The sequence below is a fragment of the Crocodylus porosus genome, unplaced genomic scaffold (genome assembly GCF_001723895.1).
Source record: "Crocodylus porosus isolate Cpor-Errol unplaced genomic scaffold, CroPor_comp1, whole genome shotgun sequence".
In the NCBI taxonomy this organism is placed as follows: Eukaryota; Metazoa; Chordata; order Crocodylia; family Crocodylidae; genus Crocodylus; species Crocodylus porosus.
The window spans coordinates 236,712-256,383 of NW_017728903.1; the positions used below are offsets into that span (position 1 = coordinate 236,712).

Consider the following 19,672-nt stretch of genomic DNA (forward strand, 5'->3'; position numbering starts at 1 on the left):
CCTACTACAAAGACCCGCTCATAGTCAACTGCAATATGATGAATATTCTGTCCCTTGGAAATCATTTTAGTACCGATCCACATCTAAACACTACTATTTATGTGAATGTTTACAGGTTTTTTTCCTGTTACTAAATGAGGGACTCTGAACAAATATTTATTTCCAAGATGGGACTTTTTTGCTTTGTATTTGGTGGAAATCTTTTTAAGGACTTGCTGCTTTGGGGCTTTTTGTGGAAACAGCAGGAAAACTCTGGCGTTTGGATTATATTCAGGAGTCAACAAAGCTCCTGAATCTAACTCTTACTAGTCCACCTGGAGCAGTGGTGCTCAAATCTCCAGCCCACAAGTGTGTGTTACCTGGCCTGTGGAGCTCCCTGTGGGTCTGTAGGGGAGCAGTGGCAGTGTTAATTACTGCAGCTCTGGATCAAACAAACAGAAGCAATCAATACTGCCACTGCCTCCCAACCACGAAACATCTGTACATGTTGGGAGCCTTGTGGGTGGGATGACAACTCCATGTTCCACTGCATCAGGCTGGATCTGGCACATAGAGCTGAGCCAGTGTGTGTAGTCACAGTAAGGTCAGGTCTGACAGGTGAGGCTGGGATGGTACACAGGGTCACACAAGTAGCTGGGCTGGCACATAGGGTTGGACCCATGGACTGGCCCCATTCCACTTATCCATCCTACAGGGCCAGAAGGTTAAGTACCACTCCGCTGAATTGATCTCTTTCCTTAAATCCTTGCCAGTATAGGAAAGCACTACTCATTTCTTTCTGGAAGTTTGAAAGCTAAGCAGCTTCCAAGCATACCTAAGTTCTGTGTTTGTAAGCTGTTTATGCTGTGGCTGGTGATAATCATCTATCTAAAAAAAAAAAAAAGGTAACTACATATGTAAAGTTCCCCCTGAAAGATCTCAAGGTTAGAGACTAAACAAATGTCTGTCTAATTCCACACTGGCTCAGCAATCCCTTAATTAACTTTGGGTCTGTGAAGGTCAGAGTTTAAGACAGCTGGGATGGACCTCAAACCCTTCAGATTCAGGTTACTGCATGTTAGAAATTATGACCTAGGCTTTCAAAAGTGCTCAATATTGTTCTAACTGTTTCTATGGACCCATGGGTAAAATACCCACCAACTTCCATGGGGGCAGAGTTAGGCCAATATTAAGTAGTTTTACAAACCCCACCTAAAGCTTTCTGAATGACATGACACCATCTTGGAGTAGTTTGTAGTCACTCACACAGCCAGCATCACAAATATTATCTTTCTTTTGTGATCCCAGTGACATTATATGTAATGTTCATATATATTTCAAGGGCCAGATTCTCTGATGGAGTAAACACAATGAAGTAAAGATTTACTCCAACAGAGAATGTGACCCTAAGTGAAATAGTGCTGAAAAATCCTTTACACTTGTCAGGCTGCTGTGTGAAGAGGAAGGGGTTTGGTGAACCAAGTTTCAGCTGCTAACAAGCTGTTTGAAGAGTTTAAGCTACAGATACTATATTAAACCTAAGGCAAAGTGCTGATTACTTCAGAATCTAACATAAAACCTGTCCCAAAAGAACTTTAATGAGTGAAAAATTATTGTTTCAAGGAATATGACTAATCCCTTCTTTACAAACAGGCAACAAATTTGCAGTCAAGCCTCCCATGTAGCATCACCTAACAGAAGAATAACACAACTGGACTTTTTGGTTGAAGCATAGCTCAGGTGGTCTCAGGAAAGTGTTAAGTGTTCCTGGACCATCCGATGAAAGTAATGAATACTTTGAAATTCAGTAACAGACACCGTACCAAAGTAGGAACATGTTTTTTAAAAATGAAGTTCATGCAGACTGAAGCCTCTCTAGGGGGTCTTTGAACAGAACATGATTTTAGAAAACTCTGGATTAAAACCTAGCACAGGACGCACTCAGGAAAATCTCACTGAAATCGGAAGATGCTGTGCTTAACGAAGGACTGAATAAAGTGGGGTTTGGTCCTGCAGGATTCTAGCACTGGAAAGGTAATTTTTGTAGACATTAATACTGAAGAATTAAAAAAACAAATCTCGCTTGTAGAAAGAGTTATGCAAGGGTCTTGGTTAGCATGGAGCATGCCTGCTGGATGCTGCTAAATTAAATCAACTATGCTATTAAAATAGCAGTCTTTAATAGCAGGAATATATTTCAAAATATGTTTGTCCCAAGAAATATACCAGTGGGTATGTCTTTAAAGCATTTTTGCCTCACAGAGCTGACAGAAATATTTCATCCAAACATTTTTACTGGAGAAGCTTTTAAAAAAAAAATACTGTTGTTCCGCTTTGCAAATGGGCCACCCAAGGTCTTTGCTATCCACAGTCTTCAAATATATATGTATATATGTATATATTTATGGACTGTACATTGGGACTAGATCGAGGAGTCCGCAGTAGAGTGACCATTCTGAGTGAATATCCTGCGGTCTGCAGCATTTAGCTTCATGGGTGCAGGTGAGTATTTGGAATTCCTATAGCAGATGAAGCACAGAATCTTTCGGAAGGTGTTGCGCATCTCATTGTCCCGGTAGGAGTAGACAATAGCATTGATCACTGAATTGATCTCTGCCAGCAAGAGGACATATTTCTCCACTGCCAGCACATTGCAACTCTTGCAGCCCAACCCATCCAAGAGAAGCACCACCTGTCCTGGAGTCCAGCAGATAACAAAGGCACCTGGGAAAAAAACAAAAGATATTAGAGGAAAAGAAAGGCCTCCTTGCTGTGCTACTGACTGATGGGGATTTGGGCAAATCATTCGCTTCTAGAACTGGTGAGGAAACAGGGTTTTTCCCTGCCCCACAAAAACTTTTACATGAAAAAGAATTATCAAAATTTTCATCACAACTTGTCTTAAAGTTTTTGGACAAACCTGAAACCTGTCATTTAAAATGAACACTTCCAGCAAAAATTTTGTTTCTGAAAAAAAACATTTTCTGTTGAAAAAGAACATAGATAAAAAATTCACAGCTAGTTCTACTCTTCTCCCTTTTCCTCATTTTTTCCATTTATAAGATGTAGCTGAAACTGACACTCTCCCCCTTTCCACTTCTCTCCAGGGAGGAAAATAATTATTATGTACATATAATTAAATGTAATTGTTGACACATGTAAAGACATGCACATTGGAGGGAATCCTTTTAATGATTCCCTTTACAAGACTCCCTTATCAGTATTGACTCAAGGAAAGTCCCCAGCATCACTGTGGGCAGTTGAATGGAGGCTTCAGTTCACTGTAAAGCTGCAATGCAAAAAGCAAATAAAATAATTGGATGGATAAGGAAAAAAAACCCCAAAATATTCCCATGACATGTAAATCAACAATTCATCTGTACCAGGATTCTGTGTGCAGTATTAGTTACCCTATCTCAAAAAGGCACTGCAGATTACAGTGGGTTCACAGAAGAAAAACAAGCTATGATCAAGGACCTGAAAAGGCAAGTGCATGAAGAGGAACTGAAAGATTTTCTCAGATCTCTCTGAGAAAATAAATGATTAAGAGAGGATGGGATGCAGGTAAGCAGAATAATGAATGTTCACAGAATTTCTAATACCAGGGATCCAAAAACGTGGATTTGGAGTTACTTTTTTTAAACCAAAAATTGGGGATATTTTTTTCTGACAAAACCAGGTCTTAATAGGGAAACTGAAAGGTGGTAAATCCAACATTGAGAAAAGTAAACATTTTTCCCCGACATAATGCACAGTTATCTAGTGGAACTCACTGCCACAAGGTTTTCCTAAGGAAAAGAGCTTGACAACATTTAGAAATTATTTGGATATTTATTCATTTAATTAATGACAAGACTATCCAGAGTTATAACAGTTAGAATTAAATAAATAATCTAACCTTTCCTGTAACAGGGTATAAACTCCAACTTCTGACTATGAGGGCTCGGGAGATGACAGGATCCCTGCCTCACACAGGCTTCTTGTATCTGGTCAGACCCACCTAATGATGGTCACACTGTCAGAAAGGGGAGACTGAGGTAGATGAACTGATAGTGTGATCTAGTCTGGCCCTTCCTATAATCCTACCATCTGTAAAGCTGTTAGGTAGAGAAGGAGTGTCTAAGGGCAAAATATAATTATTATTCTGTGTGGGAAAAGGGCACAGGGGGAGGATTTCTAGGGTGAATACTGCGCATTCTGAAACCTTGCTATTTATAGTCACATTTCTGGTTAAGAAGCTGTTTAATGAACAAGTACACTTCCTCATACATGTTTCTGACATGCTAGCTCAAGGATTTGTCTTGTTACCCTAGGGTTGTACTGTGTCCTTTGTCCTGGGGAAGGGTGGAGGAAAAGAAGTGGGTCACCAAGAACTTTTTAGCTATACCCTTTATTGGAAAACATCTGCCAGGGAAGACAAATGGCCAAAGGGACTGCTCTGAACAAAACACTGATCCCTGAAGTGGTGTAGCAACATAAGAATGTATAGAAGTAGGGTTGCCAACTGTCCATTAAGTTTACAGACACTGTAAATAACCAGGCAAAAACACCTGTGAAAATTGGTGCTGTCCAATAAAACACAAACCCACCAAAGCTGACTGTTGCTCTATCGTGGGAAAGAAGTTGGACACAGTGTTGAAGCACAGACTGAGCACAGAAGCATCACCTGATATTTGAGTGGAAGCACAGCACCCTGAAGGGAGCTCTGCAATCCACAGGACTGTGTGTAGGTCCTTCCCCAACTCCCAGCCACAAGCTGGTGCTGGGTCTCATCTTCCTGAAACACTGCTGGGTGGCAGCCAGGCAGATGCAGTCCTTCTTTGGGGCTCTCTTCCAGTATAATGAGAGTGAGGCTGGAGAGGAAGCATGATTTGACTGTGGTTTGTATCCAACTCTTGCCCAGGGTCTGGCAGAAAAGTTACATTTACATTATGTAAATCATACATCAGTAAAACAAAATCTGGTTGTTAGTAAAAAGTTTTCAGATTGTCAATAATGACAAAATGGTCTTGGGTTACAAACCCTGCAGAAAAGGAACTTCCTGGGTCAGAGTCCTCTTCCCTGCTATCACAAGGAACCAAGTCATATAATCTCTTGAACAAACTGATCAAACTTCAGTGTAGACAAGGCTTCTGGGCAGCTGTACCTCCAATAAACTTACAAGATTGCCACTTTGGTCCCATTTACTTCTAGCATAAGTAAGTAAAAGTAAACCTATAGCTGTATCATTAATGCCATTCTCACCAGCTTGTGCAAACCTGCACCACAGCAGTTGCAGGACCTTTCTTTAGCAGGCACAGGTTCCCAAAGGGTCCACAACTGCAAAATCTGGTGCCAGTTGTACAGAACTCGGTTCCTACCAGCTCCCAGTGTTTCATGAATGGTTAGTTTGTCACAAGTGCTCAGTACACAATACTCAGGGGCACATCTGATAATTTGATTCCTACTCTTGTGCCTAAAGCAGTGTTTCCTAACCAGCATGCTGTAGCACAAAAGTGCGCCCTCAGAAATGAACACGTGTACTGCAGAATTTTGTCATGGCAATAAGCTACGATACGTATGAGGATGGAGAGTGCCTTAACAGGTTTATTAATATAAGTGTGCCTTGGGCTGGAAAAGGTTGGGAAACATTGGCCTAAAGGACTGTGGATTTCCTTGGAAAATCCGACTTATCGTACCAGACAGTTCACAATATGGGCTCAACAGAATCCTAGAGACTTTGTTATTATCTCCATCTCCTTGTACTTTGCTCACCTAACAAAGGTATTGCCTAAAATGTTACTTAGGAGTAAAAAAAAATTCATGTTCTTTTGGGAAAATCCATATTCACCAATCTTAACCTACTGGCTGAACCTGCTCAGGCTGACAGCTCTGCTGCCTCTCACCACAGAGCAAAGCACTTTCCTACACCATTTTTGCAAACACCACTGATGGCCCCATTAAGATTATTCACGTCAGCAACTTTTCATACACTTATCCTTCCCCCATGCCAAACACCTGGATGCTTAACATAAGCCAAGTGCTTCTTATTTCCTTTAATGAACAATTAACTGCTTCACAATCTTGCTCCATTTTTCCTAACTGTATGGACAGTGAGGACTTGTCATTCTGCCTTCCCTAAATAAATTCTAATACTCTCCCCTTTCTTCTAGAGGTGATCAATATCATCACTCACATTTTACAAGTAGGGAAACTGAGACACAAAGCTAAGAGACTTGCAAGGATCACAGAGGAAATCAGCAGCATAGTGAGCTCTAGTATTCAGGGATTCCTGGATTTCATCAGGTTTGTGCTCAAATTGTTAGCTTGGAAACTGGTGACTTCAATTAGATATGATCTTTTTCTGTGTATTTTATGTTTATCATTCTCTCAACAATCTCAGGTGGGTTAGTTTACTTGTGCAAATTCTTTCCCAGTGAAACTATTTTAATATCAACAGTTACAGCACCTCTGGCCCTGCTGGTTTTGGGTTTGGGCAGATGCTTGTGTGCAAGGGGCAGATGGTCTTTGAGAGAGCAAGGCAGGTAGGCAAGCAAGGCAAGGGGAAGACTTAGTCTGCTATAAAAATAGCTGACATTTAGTCCTACTCCCATCACTCTCCCTGCCCAAACCCTGCCATGGCACATGGCGTGAGAACATCACGTTGTCTGCTTGCTCTATCCTTTTGCTCTCATAAGGTCCGAGACTTTCAAGGGATGGCACGTCATGCGCACGCCCGCCCACATATCTAAACAAGGATGGGATGTCTCACTGTCAGACCCAACAGCCTTGACCTCATCCCAACTTGCTTTAAAGCCCTGAAGGGCACAGACATTTGTAAGACTCCACAGCTCTTATCTGGAGTAGCCATGTTAGGATACAGCTGAAGTCCACGCTGTCTGGACTGAGAGATAATGCCTCCTGCTGTCCAGAGTCCCCATGGGCTTTTAATAACTCATGCACAGAATGAAAACTGCTCAGCAATGAATCTGTTTTGCAGGATTAGGGGCCTGTTTTGCAACACTGGACTTGCAAAATTTGCTCGATTTCAATGGGCGCAGGGCTGGGCCTTCCCTTGGACATCTCCTGCACCTCCCACCCCTACTTCCTCCCTTCTCCTTCAGTTCTTTTCTTTTAGGTCTTTGTACTATATTTTTAATGTTTGTGATCTACTGGTTTTAGAGTCACTGCTCCCTCACTGTCTAGAGGAATTAGGCACACAGCACCTATGAAGCTCCTCCACCTTCCTTCTCGTCATCACACACCTGGCAGCAACCACACCCTCCAATGCGTAAAGGGCAAAATATTCTTGTGGCAGAGCCTCAGCTTGCTTGGAGCCTGGGTGTGGGAAGGAACTGTACAGAGTTTTTCAGAGGGCAGAAATTCTCTACACTTACAGCTCTGCTGAGGCATGACATTAATAGATATTTTCCAGTTTTGAATAGTACAGACTCCTTCATTCTCTTCTCCTTCCTCCCATGCACCCAGATGTTTGAGTGAAGAGACAGTGCTGGCACTTTCCCCAAATATGGATCCATAAAGACAGCAAAACCAGAGGGCTCATTCAGTTCCTCTCCTCCCCAAGTACTGCTTATGTCAGGTCTCCCCCACACCTCAAAGAGCTGGTGTTCTTCTCTCTGCCTCCACTCAACCACCACCTGAGCTCCCTGCAGACTTGCACCTACACTGGCTCTCAAATCCTGCCCAGCTGGCTCCCAGAGCAGGGCAGCTGGGGAAGGCATATTCTATTGGGAGGACAGACTTGATGGAGAGGGGGCAGAGGGAGTTTTTTTACTGTGAGAGGTAGGTCACGTCTGTATTCGTTTTCACTCTAGACACCTAGTGTGTCACACCTGTCCAGTAACCAGAAGCCTTCCTCCTTTATAGCCTGGCTCTCCCAAATCCCAGGGATTAGTCAATCCTGGTAACACTCACCCAGGGTGGGACTAGCAACTAGGGTAAGTGGGGGACAGAAAACAAATTTCCCTTCCCCTGGCTTTGCAAAATAAGCAAAACAAAATGTTTTTCAGCTTTTTGGATCCCTGTGCTGCATCAGATTGATTCCCAGGCAACTACAGGCTCCTTGCTGAGAGCAGAGCTGATTTAGGGAAGGCTCACAACTAAATCAGAAAGGGACACAAAATCCTAACTGCTGCTGTTTGCAAGTTGCAACAGGATAAAAGAGCTTGTTCCCCCTCCAACAGGAAGACACCAAGGAACCACTAGGCTCAAGTTCCCATTCCCCCTCCCCCTCCTCAGCCCAGCCCTGCCAGCAGGAGTTTGCAGGGAGTAGTTTCTTTGTTTGCAGTTTGAAGGTTTTCCTGACAGAGCAAATTCTACACTTATCAGAAAAGATTTGCAAGCTAGGAGGTTGTGACCGCAGTCCCAGAGCCCAGCTCGGCTGCAGTGGAGCTTAGCAAGAACATTTATTTTATTCTGATTAAACACTTCAAACTATTAAGGGTGAGAAAGAACTAGAGAATCTCACTGTGCCAGTACTGGACACACCACACTAATGTGCCAGGTACATGGCAGCACCTAGACATATGGTATCAAAGTGAACTGAAGCCTGCATGGCTATTACTACAAATAATATTTCATGGATATATGAGGCCTTTCAATCCAAGCACCCTAAAGCCCTTTACTGTACCTAGACTCCTGGGGGCCCCAAGCAAACTTTTAATATTGGGTCCCCCTTCACCACAGATAATGATGATAATAATTTTAAAATTACCATTTTCAGGCCTCCTTTCTGTCCAGGACTTGGGCAGCCGCCTGGTTCACCCATGCCTGTGTCCGGCCCTGTCCTTTACAAACTGCACAGCACTGACCTGCAGTTGTTTTGGGGATGGAGAGCGCTGGCTCCATGCAGAACAATGACCAAAAAGACTGGGAGAAACCTATCTGGACCATGTTCTCTTAATGCAGTTTGGACAGAACTGAGCCGACTTCACCAGAGCATCACCAGTTTACCCAGAAGTCTGCTCCACTGAATCTCAGCGAGAACGTCCCCTTGGAGCACACAGGACCTGGTATTTCAGAGTCTCCAAAATTATGTCATCTTCACAGCAGATTCAGGAAAGCTCGAGTAGGACCCAAAACTGGGATTTTCAAAGGATCCAAATACCACTGACAGTGTTAGCCATTAGATTCTTTTGCCTTCCTTGAAAATACCAATCTAAAATATCTTTTCATTGTCATCACTGCCCTTTATTAAAAGACTAGCAAATGGCCCATGAATGGGGGGGACAGAGTTCTCAATGCCCCGCAGTGCCACTGCTTCACCTCGAGCCCCATGGGGCCTCCCCACCCTCTCATCCCCACTCCTCTCTGTTCGTGGAGGGGAGGCAGGTGGCCACCCCTTGGATGTGGTGGCAAGGCTGGAGCCAAGGGACAAGTCCAGCACTGCGCTGCCAGCACCCTGTGCCGGTGCTGCCTCCAAGGAGCAGGGCCAGGGAGAGGGTGAGGGCAAGGGCTGGTCTTAGCCCCACACACCGCTTTGGCCCCTCAGTCCCCGCTGTCATGCCACATGTGCCTATCTCTGCCGGGCACTCTGACCAGCTGCATCAGCCAGCATTGACTGGCTGCCAAGGCAACCCACCAGAATGCAAATGAAGCCTTATGGAGAGACAGACAGACACGCTAAGGCTTTTATTATATTAGAATGATGCACTGAGGACTTCTTTATTAAGCTCCGTTATAGCTCCCAGTTCTATGCAAGTCCCTGATAAACTCCCATTTTATAATTCTGAGTATTTCTCTACCCAAGCACCCACCAACAGGCAGATCTGGTAGGAGGAATGAACTATCATACCTGTTGGAAGCTCAGCAATTAAAGCTGCAGCTGCTGTTAGGGCAGAAATAGAAGGAGGTGGTATATAACTCCCCTCTTTTCTCTCTCTCATTAGAAAAAAAAAAGGGAAAACAGTAAGCAGGAAAGGGGAAAAAGGGATGTGGCCAGCAGTGAAAGGAAGAAAAGAGAATAAATATTAGTTTCTCTATCTGGGCATGGGGTGAATGGGACGTCATACAGAATTTTAAACCAGCGCACAGGTGACTTCTGTGAGATACTCACATACTGTGGTGATTAATACAAATCCACTGAGTGATCTGTTTGATGTTGCCACAAGTGATCAGATCCTTCAAAAGCACAGCTTATATTGTGTGAAACACATTAAGAACACTCATAAAACCAACAGCTCGCTTTATACAGGGCAGGGCTGGATACACAGCATCTCTGCCGCCCTCTGCGCTGTCTCCAGGGACCTGTAAAGCCAGCAGGTCTGGCTGGCTGAGGATTCCACCAGCCTGAAGGCAGGCCCAGGTGGCAGACAGCTGGCACCCCTGGCTCCACCACTCCCAGGAAGCAGGCAAGGTAAGGTGGAAGCACTGGGTGTAAATCTAGGAAAATGGGGTCTAGTCAGAGGGCACATGTGTCTTAGTGCTGCCCAAAACAGCACCTTGGCAGCCACCTGCAGTCACATGCAGGTTACAACAGAACCAAGGCATCTCAAAGCTATACCTTCCCCTGCATTCCCAGGGATAAGAGAAGTTGGCAGGTACCTCAAAACCATTTCTCTTGTCTTAGCTGCACTGGGCACATGCCCTCTCAACAGCCAAGGGACAGAGATCCAATGTACCATCCCAAACGACTACAGCAAGAAGTAACTTACTGAGGATGATGATGACAGTCTTGATGAGATTGATCATAGTCTCTTTATAGCGGGGGTGGAAGCTGGTGTGCTTGGACATCCGTGTCATCTTCCTCTTGACATAGATGAAGATGTGAGTGTAGACAACCACCATGATAAGGAAGATGACCAGGTTGGAAATGGCCCAGAAGGTGAGATAACTCCTGCTGTAGAGAGGTGCCATCCTGGAGCACTTGTCAAGGGCACACAGACAGTGCCAGCCATAGGAAGGAATAAGGCCCAACAGTAGGGCTGTGATCCAGATACAGAAAATCAGAAACACCACTCGCTGGTTGGACATTTTGCTGTGTAACTGCATGGTAAAAACAGTCTGGTGCCGTTCCACTGCAATGGCCAACAGATTCACCACAGAAGCAGTCAGGCTGGTGTCCAGGAGGCTCTGCCGGATGAACCACGTCTTTAGGGAGAGCCCTGCTGTCCGAGGCCCCGTGTGGAACATGAGGAACATGTAAGCAATGCCAGCAAAGAGGTCTGCTGCTGCCAGGTTCCCCAGCAGGTAGTAGATGGGATAGTGAAAGCGCCGGTTAATGATTATAGCAGTGATGACCAGCAAGTTGGTCAGGAGCACAATGACACTGACCGTAAGGCCCAGGGCAACAACCAAGACATCTTTTGTCCTCCAGTAGGTCGTCAGCTCCTTTCGACTATTGTTGTAGAAAAAACCTACAGTCTCGTTATAGTAGCAATCCCTCATCTTTACTATACCTAAAGACAGAGGAGAGAAGTATTAGCATATTCACATCCACCTATTGCAGGGGTAGCCAAATGCGGCCTGTGGGCCAGATCCAGGCACTTGGCCCACAGCACCCCCCAACAAACTGTGCCCTACCCAGCCCTTCTCCCCACAAGGCTGGGAGTGAGGCACTCATGTGTACACCCCCCATCACGTAACCTATTGCACCTCGCTCCCCACTTCTTGGGCAGAAGGGCTCTGCCCAGTCAGCAGCAGCTTCCTGGCAGGGCTCCTGCTGCAGCTGCCCCACAGGAACCTGCTTGGCTTCCTGGAAGTCCAACTTGCTTGGGGCAACTGGGCAGAAACGCGAAGCACAGTGTGAAGCCTGCACCCACTGGGGTGGCTGGGCTGGGCTGGGCAGGGTGTGAGGGTAGAGGGTGTAGGGGCCCCTCCACACACTCCCCCCATGGCATGCAGCCCCCGCTGCCAGCAGCAGCAGCAAGTGGGGAGGTCAGGGCGCTTGTGCTGGTGCAGGCACCCAGTGGGGCACAGCTCTGATCAGCACCGTGCATGGTGGGGAAAACACAGCTTGCCTAGCTGCCTCTTTCACTGGGGCTCTGCGCTGCAAGCCTGCAGCTCCAGCACTTGCAGCAGGGGAAGGCCAGCGCTAGAGCCTGCTGCCTTCCCCATCCCCTGCTGCACAGGTCCCTGCACTCTGCCAGGGGTGGAGGGAGCCCCACCCCCTGCTTCCCCACAGAGACCAGTGCGGGCTTCCCTGCTGTAAGTGCCGGCGTGCAATGTGGAGCCTCTGTGATAGTCATGCCAGCCATGAACAGTGCGTGCCCCCAGCGGCTGTGGGGGCACAGCTGCACTGGCAGTGGTGGGAGCGCAGGGGTGGTGGCAGGAGCCCGGTGGAAGTAAACTGGGAGCTCCCGCAGACACCACTGGCACTGTTGGCAGCAAGGGGGCGGAGTGATGCGTGCTGACCAGGGGCAGCAGCCAGGAGCGATCGTAGATCACCCACAGATGCTGCCAGCACTGTCGGTGCCAGGATGGCTATCAGTGACTGTCCACAGGCACTGCCAACAGTGTTGGTGCCACCTTTTTGCAGGGGATGCACCGCCATGCTCAGGGAGGGCACATGCACCTGCATGCACTCCCTACGCGTTGCCCCTGTGGCCAGCGCTGCACTGGGAGCAAGGAGCGCAGCCTGCCTGGCTGCCTCTACTGCAGGGGCTCCACACTGTGCGCCTGCAGCTCCTACACTTGCAGCAGGGAAGCCCTGCACTGGACTCCATGGGGAAGCAGGGGATGGGGTTCCCTCCACTCCTGGTGGTGTGCAGGGTCCTGTGCAGCAGGGGGCAGGGGAGGCAGCAGGTTCCAGCACCAGGCTTTCCCTGCTGCAAGTGCTGGTGTTGCAGGCACGTGGCACAGAGCACCAGCAAAAGAAGCAGCAAGGCAGGCTGTGCTCCCTCTGCTGCACACAGCACTGGCCAGAGGCACCTGTGCCAGGCACAAGTGCCCTGACCTCCCCGCCTGGTGCTGCTACCAGCAAGCGGGGGCTGTATGCCATGGGGGGAGTGTGGGTGGGGGGGGTCCCTACACCCCCCACCCTCCCTCACACCCACACCCTGACCCCACAACTCCCATCAACATATACATACACCCCGACATACCCTATGCCCCTCTACACAGTCACACCCTCTCACAACCCCCCCATACCCCACCATACACACACACACAATATAAATGACACTTTATTTTAGAGTTATTATGCAATCCCTTCCATATACAGTACACAATCAGAAGTCATGACAAATATTTTTTGTAATAAAATTAAAATATAGTAGGTGTTTGACTTCTAGTGTATGATTTGTTTTTTCTGGTTCTAAGATTTCATAGATTTCACAGACATTAGGGTTGGAAGGGACCTCCTGAAATCATTAAGTCCGGCCCCCCTGCCATAAGCAGGAAGTCAGCTGGGATCACGTGATCCCAGCAAGAAAACTATCCAGATGTTTTCTGAAAGACTCCAGGGTAGGTGCTTGCACCACCTCTGGGGGCAGTCTGTTCCAGACCCTGGACACACGCACCATAAAGAACTTTTTCCTTATGTCTAATCTAAATCGGCTTTCCTGGAGTTTATCACCGTTAGACCTTGTTATGCCTTCAGGAGCTCTAGTGAACAGCTGTTCTCCCAGGTCCTGGCATATTCCTCTGTGGCAGGGCACTGTTGATGCCTGCCACTTTAAGGGGTCTGAAGACAGCAGCCGGCAGGTGCCTGATGAGGGCAGCCATGCTGGATTCAGGGCTGCTCATATAAACGGGACTTTGCTACTAGGAGGCCAGGCAACAGCATCACTTGGCTGTAGGTATCATCTGGAGGTAAGGGAGGAGCTGAAGGGGATGGCCAGGAGGTTCCTGGTCCTGGGCATGACCTAGAACTGCATCCTGCTGTGAGTGGGTGGCCTGGTAGGGCTCTCAGTGGCATGGGAGCCCCCAGGAAATGCCAGTGATCACCCTGGTGAAAGGCAGGTCAGGATGCCTTAATCACAGCTCCCACAACCAGGTGGGTTACCTCTTTGTGTAGGGTCTGGAAGGTGGAGGCCAGTGAGAGAGTGGGGCCATAGACTGGAACCTGTCTTAACATCCCCCGACTGGTCCATGCTGGGGCCAGGACCAGAAGGGCCGGGGCCCACCATGAGGGACACCCACAGCCAAGGACCTGGGGCTCCGACTGGCCTGGAGGTGGGCTAGGGCCAGTAGAGCCAAAGGTCCCAGGGGGGACCACACCCATAAGGGGGAGCAGCCGGGAATGAAGGCGGCATAGGCTGCCGGAATGGAGGGATCTTAGAGGGGTCCTGATCAGAGAAGTCTGGGGCCCAGCATGGGGCCAGTGATTGTAAGAACTATGGATGCCATCTGCAAGTCTTGGGCTGCAGCGTAGGGGAGGAACGGAGCCGCAGACCGCGCCCTCTGGCCTTGGGGCAAGAAGTGGGCAGCCTCCTCTTAATTAACATCAATTAATTAATTATCATCAAGGCATGGTGGGCAGTTAACCCAGAAACAGATGGGTGGGTGACAGAGAAATCAGCCCCAAGAAGGCCCCCTGTTACACCCTCTTATAATTGTAGGCTGCCACCAAGTCTTTCCTGAGACTTCTCTTTTCCAGACTGAAGAGTCCCAGATCCCTCAGTCTCTCCTCATATGACCTGCCCTCCAGGCCTTGAATCATATGAGTGGCTCTCCTCTGGACTCTCTCAAGCTTTTCCATATCCCTCTGGAAGTGGGGGCCCCAAAACTGGATGCAGTACTCCAGCTGTGGCCTCACCAAGGCTGAGTAAAGCAGGAGAATGACATCCCTGGCTTTGCTAGAGATGCATCAGTGGATGCAGGCCAGAGTTTGGTTTGCTTTGCCGGCCACAGCATCACATTGTGGACTTGTATAGTCATCTTGTGGTCAGTCAGGATCCCCAAGTCTCTTTCGGTCATGGTGCTAGCAAGCGTAGCGCTGCTGAGCTTGTCAGTATGTTGAGGCTTCTTCCTAGCAAGGTGCAGCCCCTTACACTTCTCTACATTGAAGGCCATCTGGTCTTGGTCAGCCCACCTTGAGAGCATGTCCAGGTCGGCCTGTATGTCCCCAGCCTGTCCTGCAGCGTGACTGCCCTCCCCCATAATTTGGTGTCATCCACGAACTTTGCCAGTTCGCATCTGTGTGTCCCCCAACAGCTCGCTAGAACTTGTCAAGCAGCTCCCCACCCAAAATAATTGCCTGCCCCGATCTACTGTCATTGAGAAATGCCTTTGGCTGCAGCCTCTGAAAAAAAGAAAACGAAACATGATTCACGTAAGCCTCACTCCTATTTCATGCATAAACAGTAGAAACCTGAGGGGGAAGGAGAACATTTCTGCCAGTACAAGAGCCCCAAACAAGGACCTTGATTCTTGGCTTTTTTGTACCTTGAGTAGTTGGTTGCTATGGCCCAGTGGGCATGCAATACTGCAGATTGGAAAGCCAGCAATCTTCACTCTTTTACACTGGTGTGAATAACAGCACAAGGCAACAGGAGGCCCAAGAAATTCAACTGATTCCAATAAAGTTATGTTGAGGATGCAACATGATGCCGGAAATGGACCAGGCCTGAATGGCTTGCCCAGATCTGATAAGGGATTCTTCCTTGGGCATATCTGTTCCCAGACTGAGCAGCTACTTTCTGTGGGAGACAGAGCCACAATTGTTATTGTAGTCCCAGCTGTTCTATATAAAAAATTTAAAACAAAGCACATAACAGAGACATTCAGCAGTCAATCATCAAACAAAAATGTGATGATAACTATGATTCTTTGCAGCTGTCATAGGCTCTCCAGGGTCTCTGCTCTTGGCTTGGGGAATGCACATCTCTTATAACGGTTGAGGTAATTTTGTTGCCCAAGGCTGCGTGACACGTAACTCATGGGTTGGCTCTGGATTCTAGTGATCTCCAGGGCTTGCTAACTCTTCCAGAGCAGATGGAAGAAGAGGTAAATGTGCATTCTTGGTCTAACACAGCACCTGAACAAAAGCGGACACTACTGCAGGAAAGCAGCTGACCAGTCCACGCACCTGGGTTTTTGATAGCGGGATAAACTTCATTGGCTCCAACATTTGTAGCTATTCAGTAGTAAGAGAGTGGTACAAGAATAACTGAATTCCATACTCCAGGGTATGAACTACTAGCCCACTTGGTTTAGAAGCAACTTGCCATTCCCCCACATCCTGAGCACAACACAATTAAACAGCCACCTGATTCAAAGTTCACTGAAGCCAATGGAAAGTTTCAGAGGCTGGGATAAATGGACTTTTCTATTACAGAGCTATTGCCACTATAGTTATGCTGGCATAGCATTCCTGTTCAGTGTGAGTCTAAGCACATACTTCCTTATATCCAGAAATGCAAGACTTAATTTCAATCCATCCAGATGATCTCACTGTTTTTGTCCCTTACCACTACTTTGTTTGTTTCCCACACCTTACCTAGGACTGGACTCCTCTTCTCTCCATGGGTGCAACTATATTCTCAGCTGTTGCTGTCCTGAACAACCCTTCCCTTTCCTCCAAAACAGGCAGGAAAAGTCTCCTTTTTCACTAAAACTGTTCACCTCTCTCTCCCTGCCTGTTACCTCTTACTTAACATTACAGAGCACTTGAGGAGCAGTAGCAGTAGCTTACATTTGAAATGCCATACAAAACAAAGCAGCATGAAGTTTCAAGACCCAGCAACAGCATATCCTTCTGCCACCTCCACCAGATGTGCTTACTCATAGCCAGGGGACACTCAGTGGGTACAGCATGCTTGCTTTGTGGTAAACAGGTGTTTAATGTTTTGTAACTACTCAAGGTTTTCCCTTGGTACCTAGCTGCAGGAGTTTCCTCCTTGGTGTGGCTTGAGAGAAGGATAATGATGAGTTAATTAAGCAGTCTAAATTGTCTAACCTCATTATGTAAGTATAAAATAACACAGCAAGGTAAACAAGCCAGTGAGATCTGGTTGTATGTAATATGGGAGTCAATGCTGCACCCGAGGATGGAAAAAAGCTCAGTTTAGAGATGCCTTCCTTCAGGTATTCTGAGGCCATTAATATCCAACAGACCTGCATTTATTTCCCTTCTCTAGCTTCCAGCCCAGAACCCTTTTCTCTCTACCAAGATGCATAAAACAACAAAGGAAACAACAAAGGAAACATGTTAAGTATATATAAAGCCCAGGTTTGTAAAACTAGTTCCTTCCATATGCACACAAACCAGTGTTTCTGAACCCGGGCTCACAAGAATATATGAAAGGATTGCAAACAAACTTTAGAAATGGATCAACAAACTTAAAAAATGAATGATCCTTTAAGGGGGAACAATGTGGGAAACAGTGTCTTGTCCCTTGCAGGCTGTCAGAGTTCCTGCAAGAGGGTGTTTGGGGCTCCCCCGTCCCACACACACCCCTGGCCCACACTGAGGGGCTGGGACCTAGGGAGGGCAGCGGGTCAGGAGTGAGGGGCACTGGGTGGGGACTGGCCATTGATGTTTACAAATGGATCCTGGTACAAAAAGGTTGAGAATAACTGACTGAAACAACGGAGTCTTCAATGCTGCTTCAGAAACACCAAAATGAAGCACAATGGAAAAGTTTCAGAGTTACTAAATCCCTCTGAAATGAAGGAAGTCACAGGCTATACCTCTGCAAACTGGTGACATGGGTGCGGTCCAGGTACTACCAGGTAAGTGCCTATGACTACTTCTGGCAGCTTCCCTGCCACTTCAGCACTACTTCACAATAAGAAAGTGACCTTGGTAGTTCAGCATCAAGGGCAGAGATCACCACAAACCAACATCAGATAGAAGAAATTAAACAAAAAACACCCAGCACCACGAAATGGAAATCAGGTCAGTTCCATGATGCACAAAGAAGCCAGCCAGGTTCACTGCTCAAAGCACACACATTTCCTTCCCAGGACTTACCTCTTTCTTTGGAATCCTACAAAACTAGGATTTACAAGTGGTTGTTTGCCCGGTAAGAAATATTTGGGGCGTACAGTAACAACTCAACAGCCTGTTTTTCTGCTGAATGCACATCCCTGAATTCTCTTCCCCATCACACCATGCAAGTCACACACAGCACAAGTCTTTCCCATAAAGTCGCCCATTACTTGAACTGACTCTGCAGTCAGTGTTAGGTACCAGTAGCAGTCACTCCACACCCACCACCCAGTGAAATATTGTGAAAGGAGTGCAGAATGTGCCCCATTTCTTTGCCTGAGCTGCTTTCTCTATACATATGCCATCTTCTTCTTACTTACTCAAAATTAGAACTGCATCTGGCTTACAGAAAATTCAGATTTACTCTTTCAACAAAAAATAAATGTTTTAATACCCCTGCTTTTTATTTTCTAATATTCAGTACAATTGAAAACTGTTCCCCAGCTGCATTTAACACAAATGAATGAATTACTAATGTAATGAATGTATTACTAATAACCAATATGGTGTGGAAATTACCAGGGGCGTATGACTGAATTTATGTTCCCACTAGTAACCACAATCAAAATCGATCAAATCAGAACAATGGATCCATAGAGACTTATTCCCCTTACACAGAATATAATCCAGCTTGTTTTCCAGGGCCTGCTTTAGCATTAATTTATGTTGTCACAGGTTGAAGCAGTTCCTTTTCATTTAACTTTAATCACTAGAGGGGAAATACCCTGTATGTCTATACTCTAAAAAAAATGCTCTTACCTGAAAGCACAAACTCTGCATCCAAACTTGACACTTAACATTGGTCTATCCACCACAAGAAACCAGAGCAGCTACTCAGCAAGGAAAAATCTGTGGTAGAAAAACTCATCTCTGGAAAACAGAGGGTACTTCCACGCCAAGTGTTTTACAGGAGAGTCTGAGAGAGAGTGAGTACATCCCAAAATCTTTCACAGCTTTGAAACAGACTCCAGAGAAGCAACTTTGCAAGAGCCCATCCCTCTTTGTGCCCTCCTCTAGGCGGGCCCTAAAGGCCACATACATCTGCTTGACAGGCGATCTGACCCACCCAGGCATTGTAATCTGAGTCCTCACTGCCTTTATCTTGGCTACAGACTCATTTTCTGAGCACCTCCAGTTTTGCAGCAGCTGGTTTGGTGCTGGCTGAAACAAGTTGCTGTAATCTTCTTGGCTCTGGTTTGTGCTTTGTGTTGAGCAAGCAGAAAATAATGGTTGGGGGAGTGGGAATTGCCACTCCCACTGTTCCTAACCCCCAGGCTTTACCTCCTGGTGGCATTTCATTCTTCTCTATTCCTGACTCCCCTCCTCTCCCCTCCCCGAAGTCCATCAAGCCCCATCCTAGGAGTGGCACAGATTGCTCCCTGGACAACAATGTCAGGAACCCTGCCAAGAGAGTAGCCGGCTGGCTGCCTCATCGCTGAAGCTCCCATTTCTCTGGAGTCTCAGCACACAGCCTGACCTAGGACATCTCTCTCTCCTGGCTAGTGTGTTCTGTTACAGTTACAGTCACAACATTCATGTCCCCAGCCTGGCTGCAATCTGGCACTTTATCTGCACCATTTATGCACCAGGCCCACACAGTGGTATTGCTCCTATCAAGTGCAATGGGAGAAAAGGAGCAAGGAAACTCTTGATTCTTGCAATGACAGACTGCATAGGTAGAAAGGAAACACAGGACCCCTGCGATGGCAGTCTGAACAGGTGGAAAGCAAAAAGTACCTGCTCTTTGTCACAGTGGAAGCGTAATAACATCACTTTTGGCAACACCACAAACCCACTTAAATGGCTTTGAGCCTTACCATT

General features: G+C 46.8%; 2 protein-coding genes across 3 annotated transcripts in view; both read right to left on the reverse strand.

Moving 5' to 3' along the window:
* Positions 1 to 18,678, reverse strand: part of PBX4 (PBX homeobox 4) — a 61,943-nt gene extending 43,265 nt beyond the window's left edge. The window contains exon 1 of the mRNA XM_019556703.1: positions 18,611 to 18,678. Within this exon, the coding sequence (XP_019412248.1) occupies positions 18,611 to 18,651 (41 nt within the window). The 5' untranslated portion in view covers positions 18,652 to 18,678. The remainder of the gene's footprint in view (positions 1 to 18,610) is intronic.
* Positions 1,558 to 18,700, reverse strand: LPAR2 (lysophosphatidic acid receptor 2). Of its 2 annotated transcripts, XM_019556704.1 has the most exons (4): positions 18,611 to 18,700; positions 15,304 to 15,557; positions 10,632 to 11,375; positions 1,558 to 2,703 (listed from the first exon to the last, which is right to left on the reverse strand). In XM_019556704.1, the coding sequence occupies exons 3-4, from the start codon at positions 11,362 to 11,364 to the stop codon at positions 2,402 to 2,404; spliced, it is 1,035 nt and encodes a 344-aa protein (XP_019412249.1). In that variant the 5' UTR covers positions 11,365 to 11,375; positions 15,304 to 15,557; positions 18,611 to 18,700; the 3' UTR covers positions 1,558 to 2,401. The 2 variants fall into 2 exon arrangements, with proteins under 2 accessions (XP_019412249.1, XP_019412250.1); XM_019556705.1 differs by lacking the exon at positions 15,304 to 15,557 and having other exon boundaries at positions 18,611 to 18,698.
* Positions 18,701 to 19,672: the final 972 nt, after the last annotated feature.

Coding starts and splice junctions, on each gene's coding strand:
- LPAR2 (XM_019556704.1), bottom strand. CDS start 11,364: ATGAGGGATTGCTACTATAACGAGACTGTAGGTTTTTTCTACAACAAT. Junction 2,704..10,631: donor GACTGTCATCATCATCCTCA/GTAAGTTACTTC, acceptor TTTTTTTCCCAG/GTGCCTTTGTTATCTGCTGG.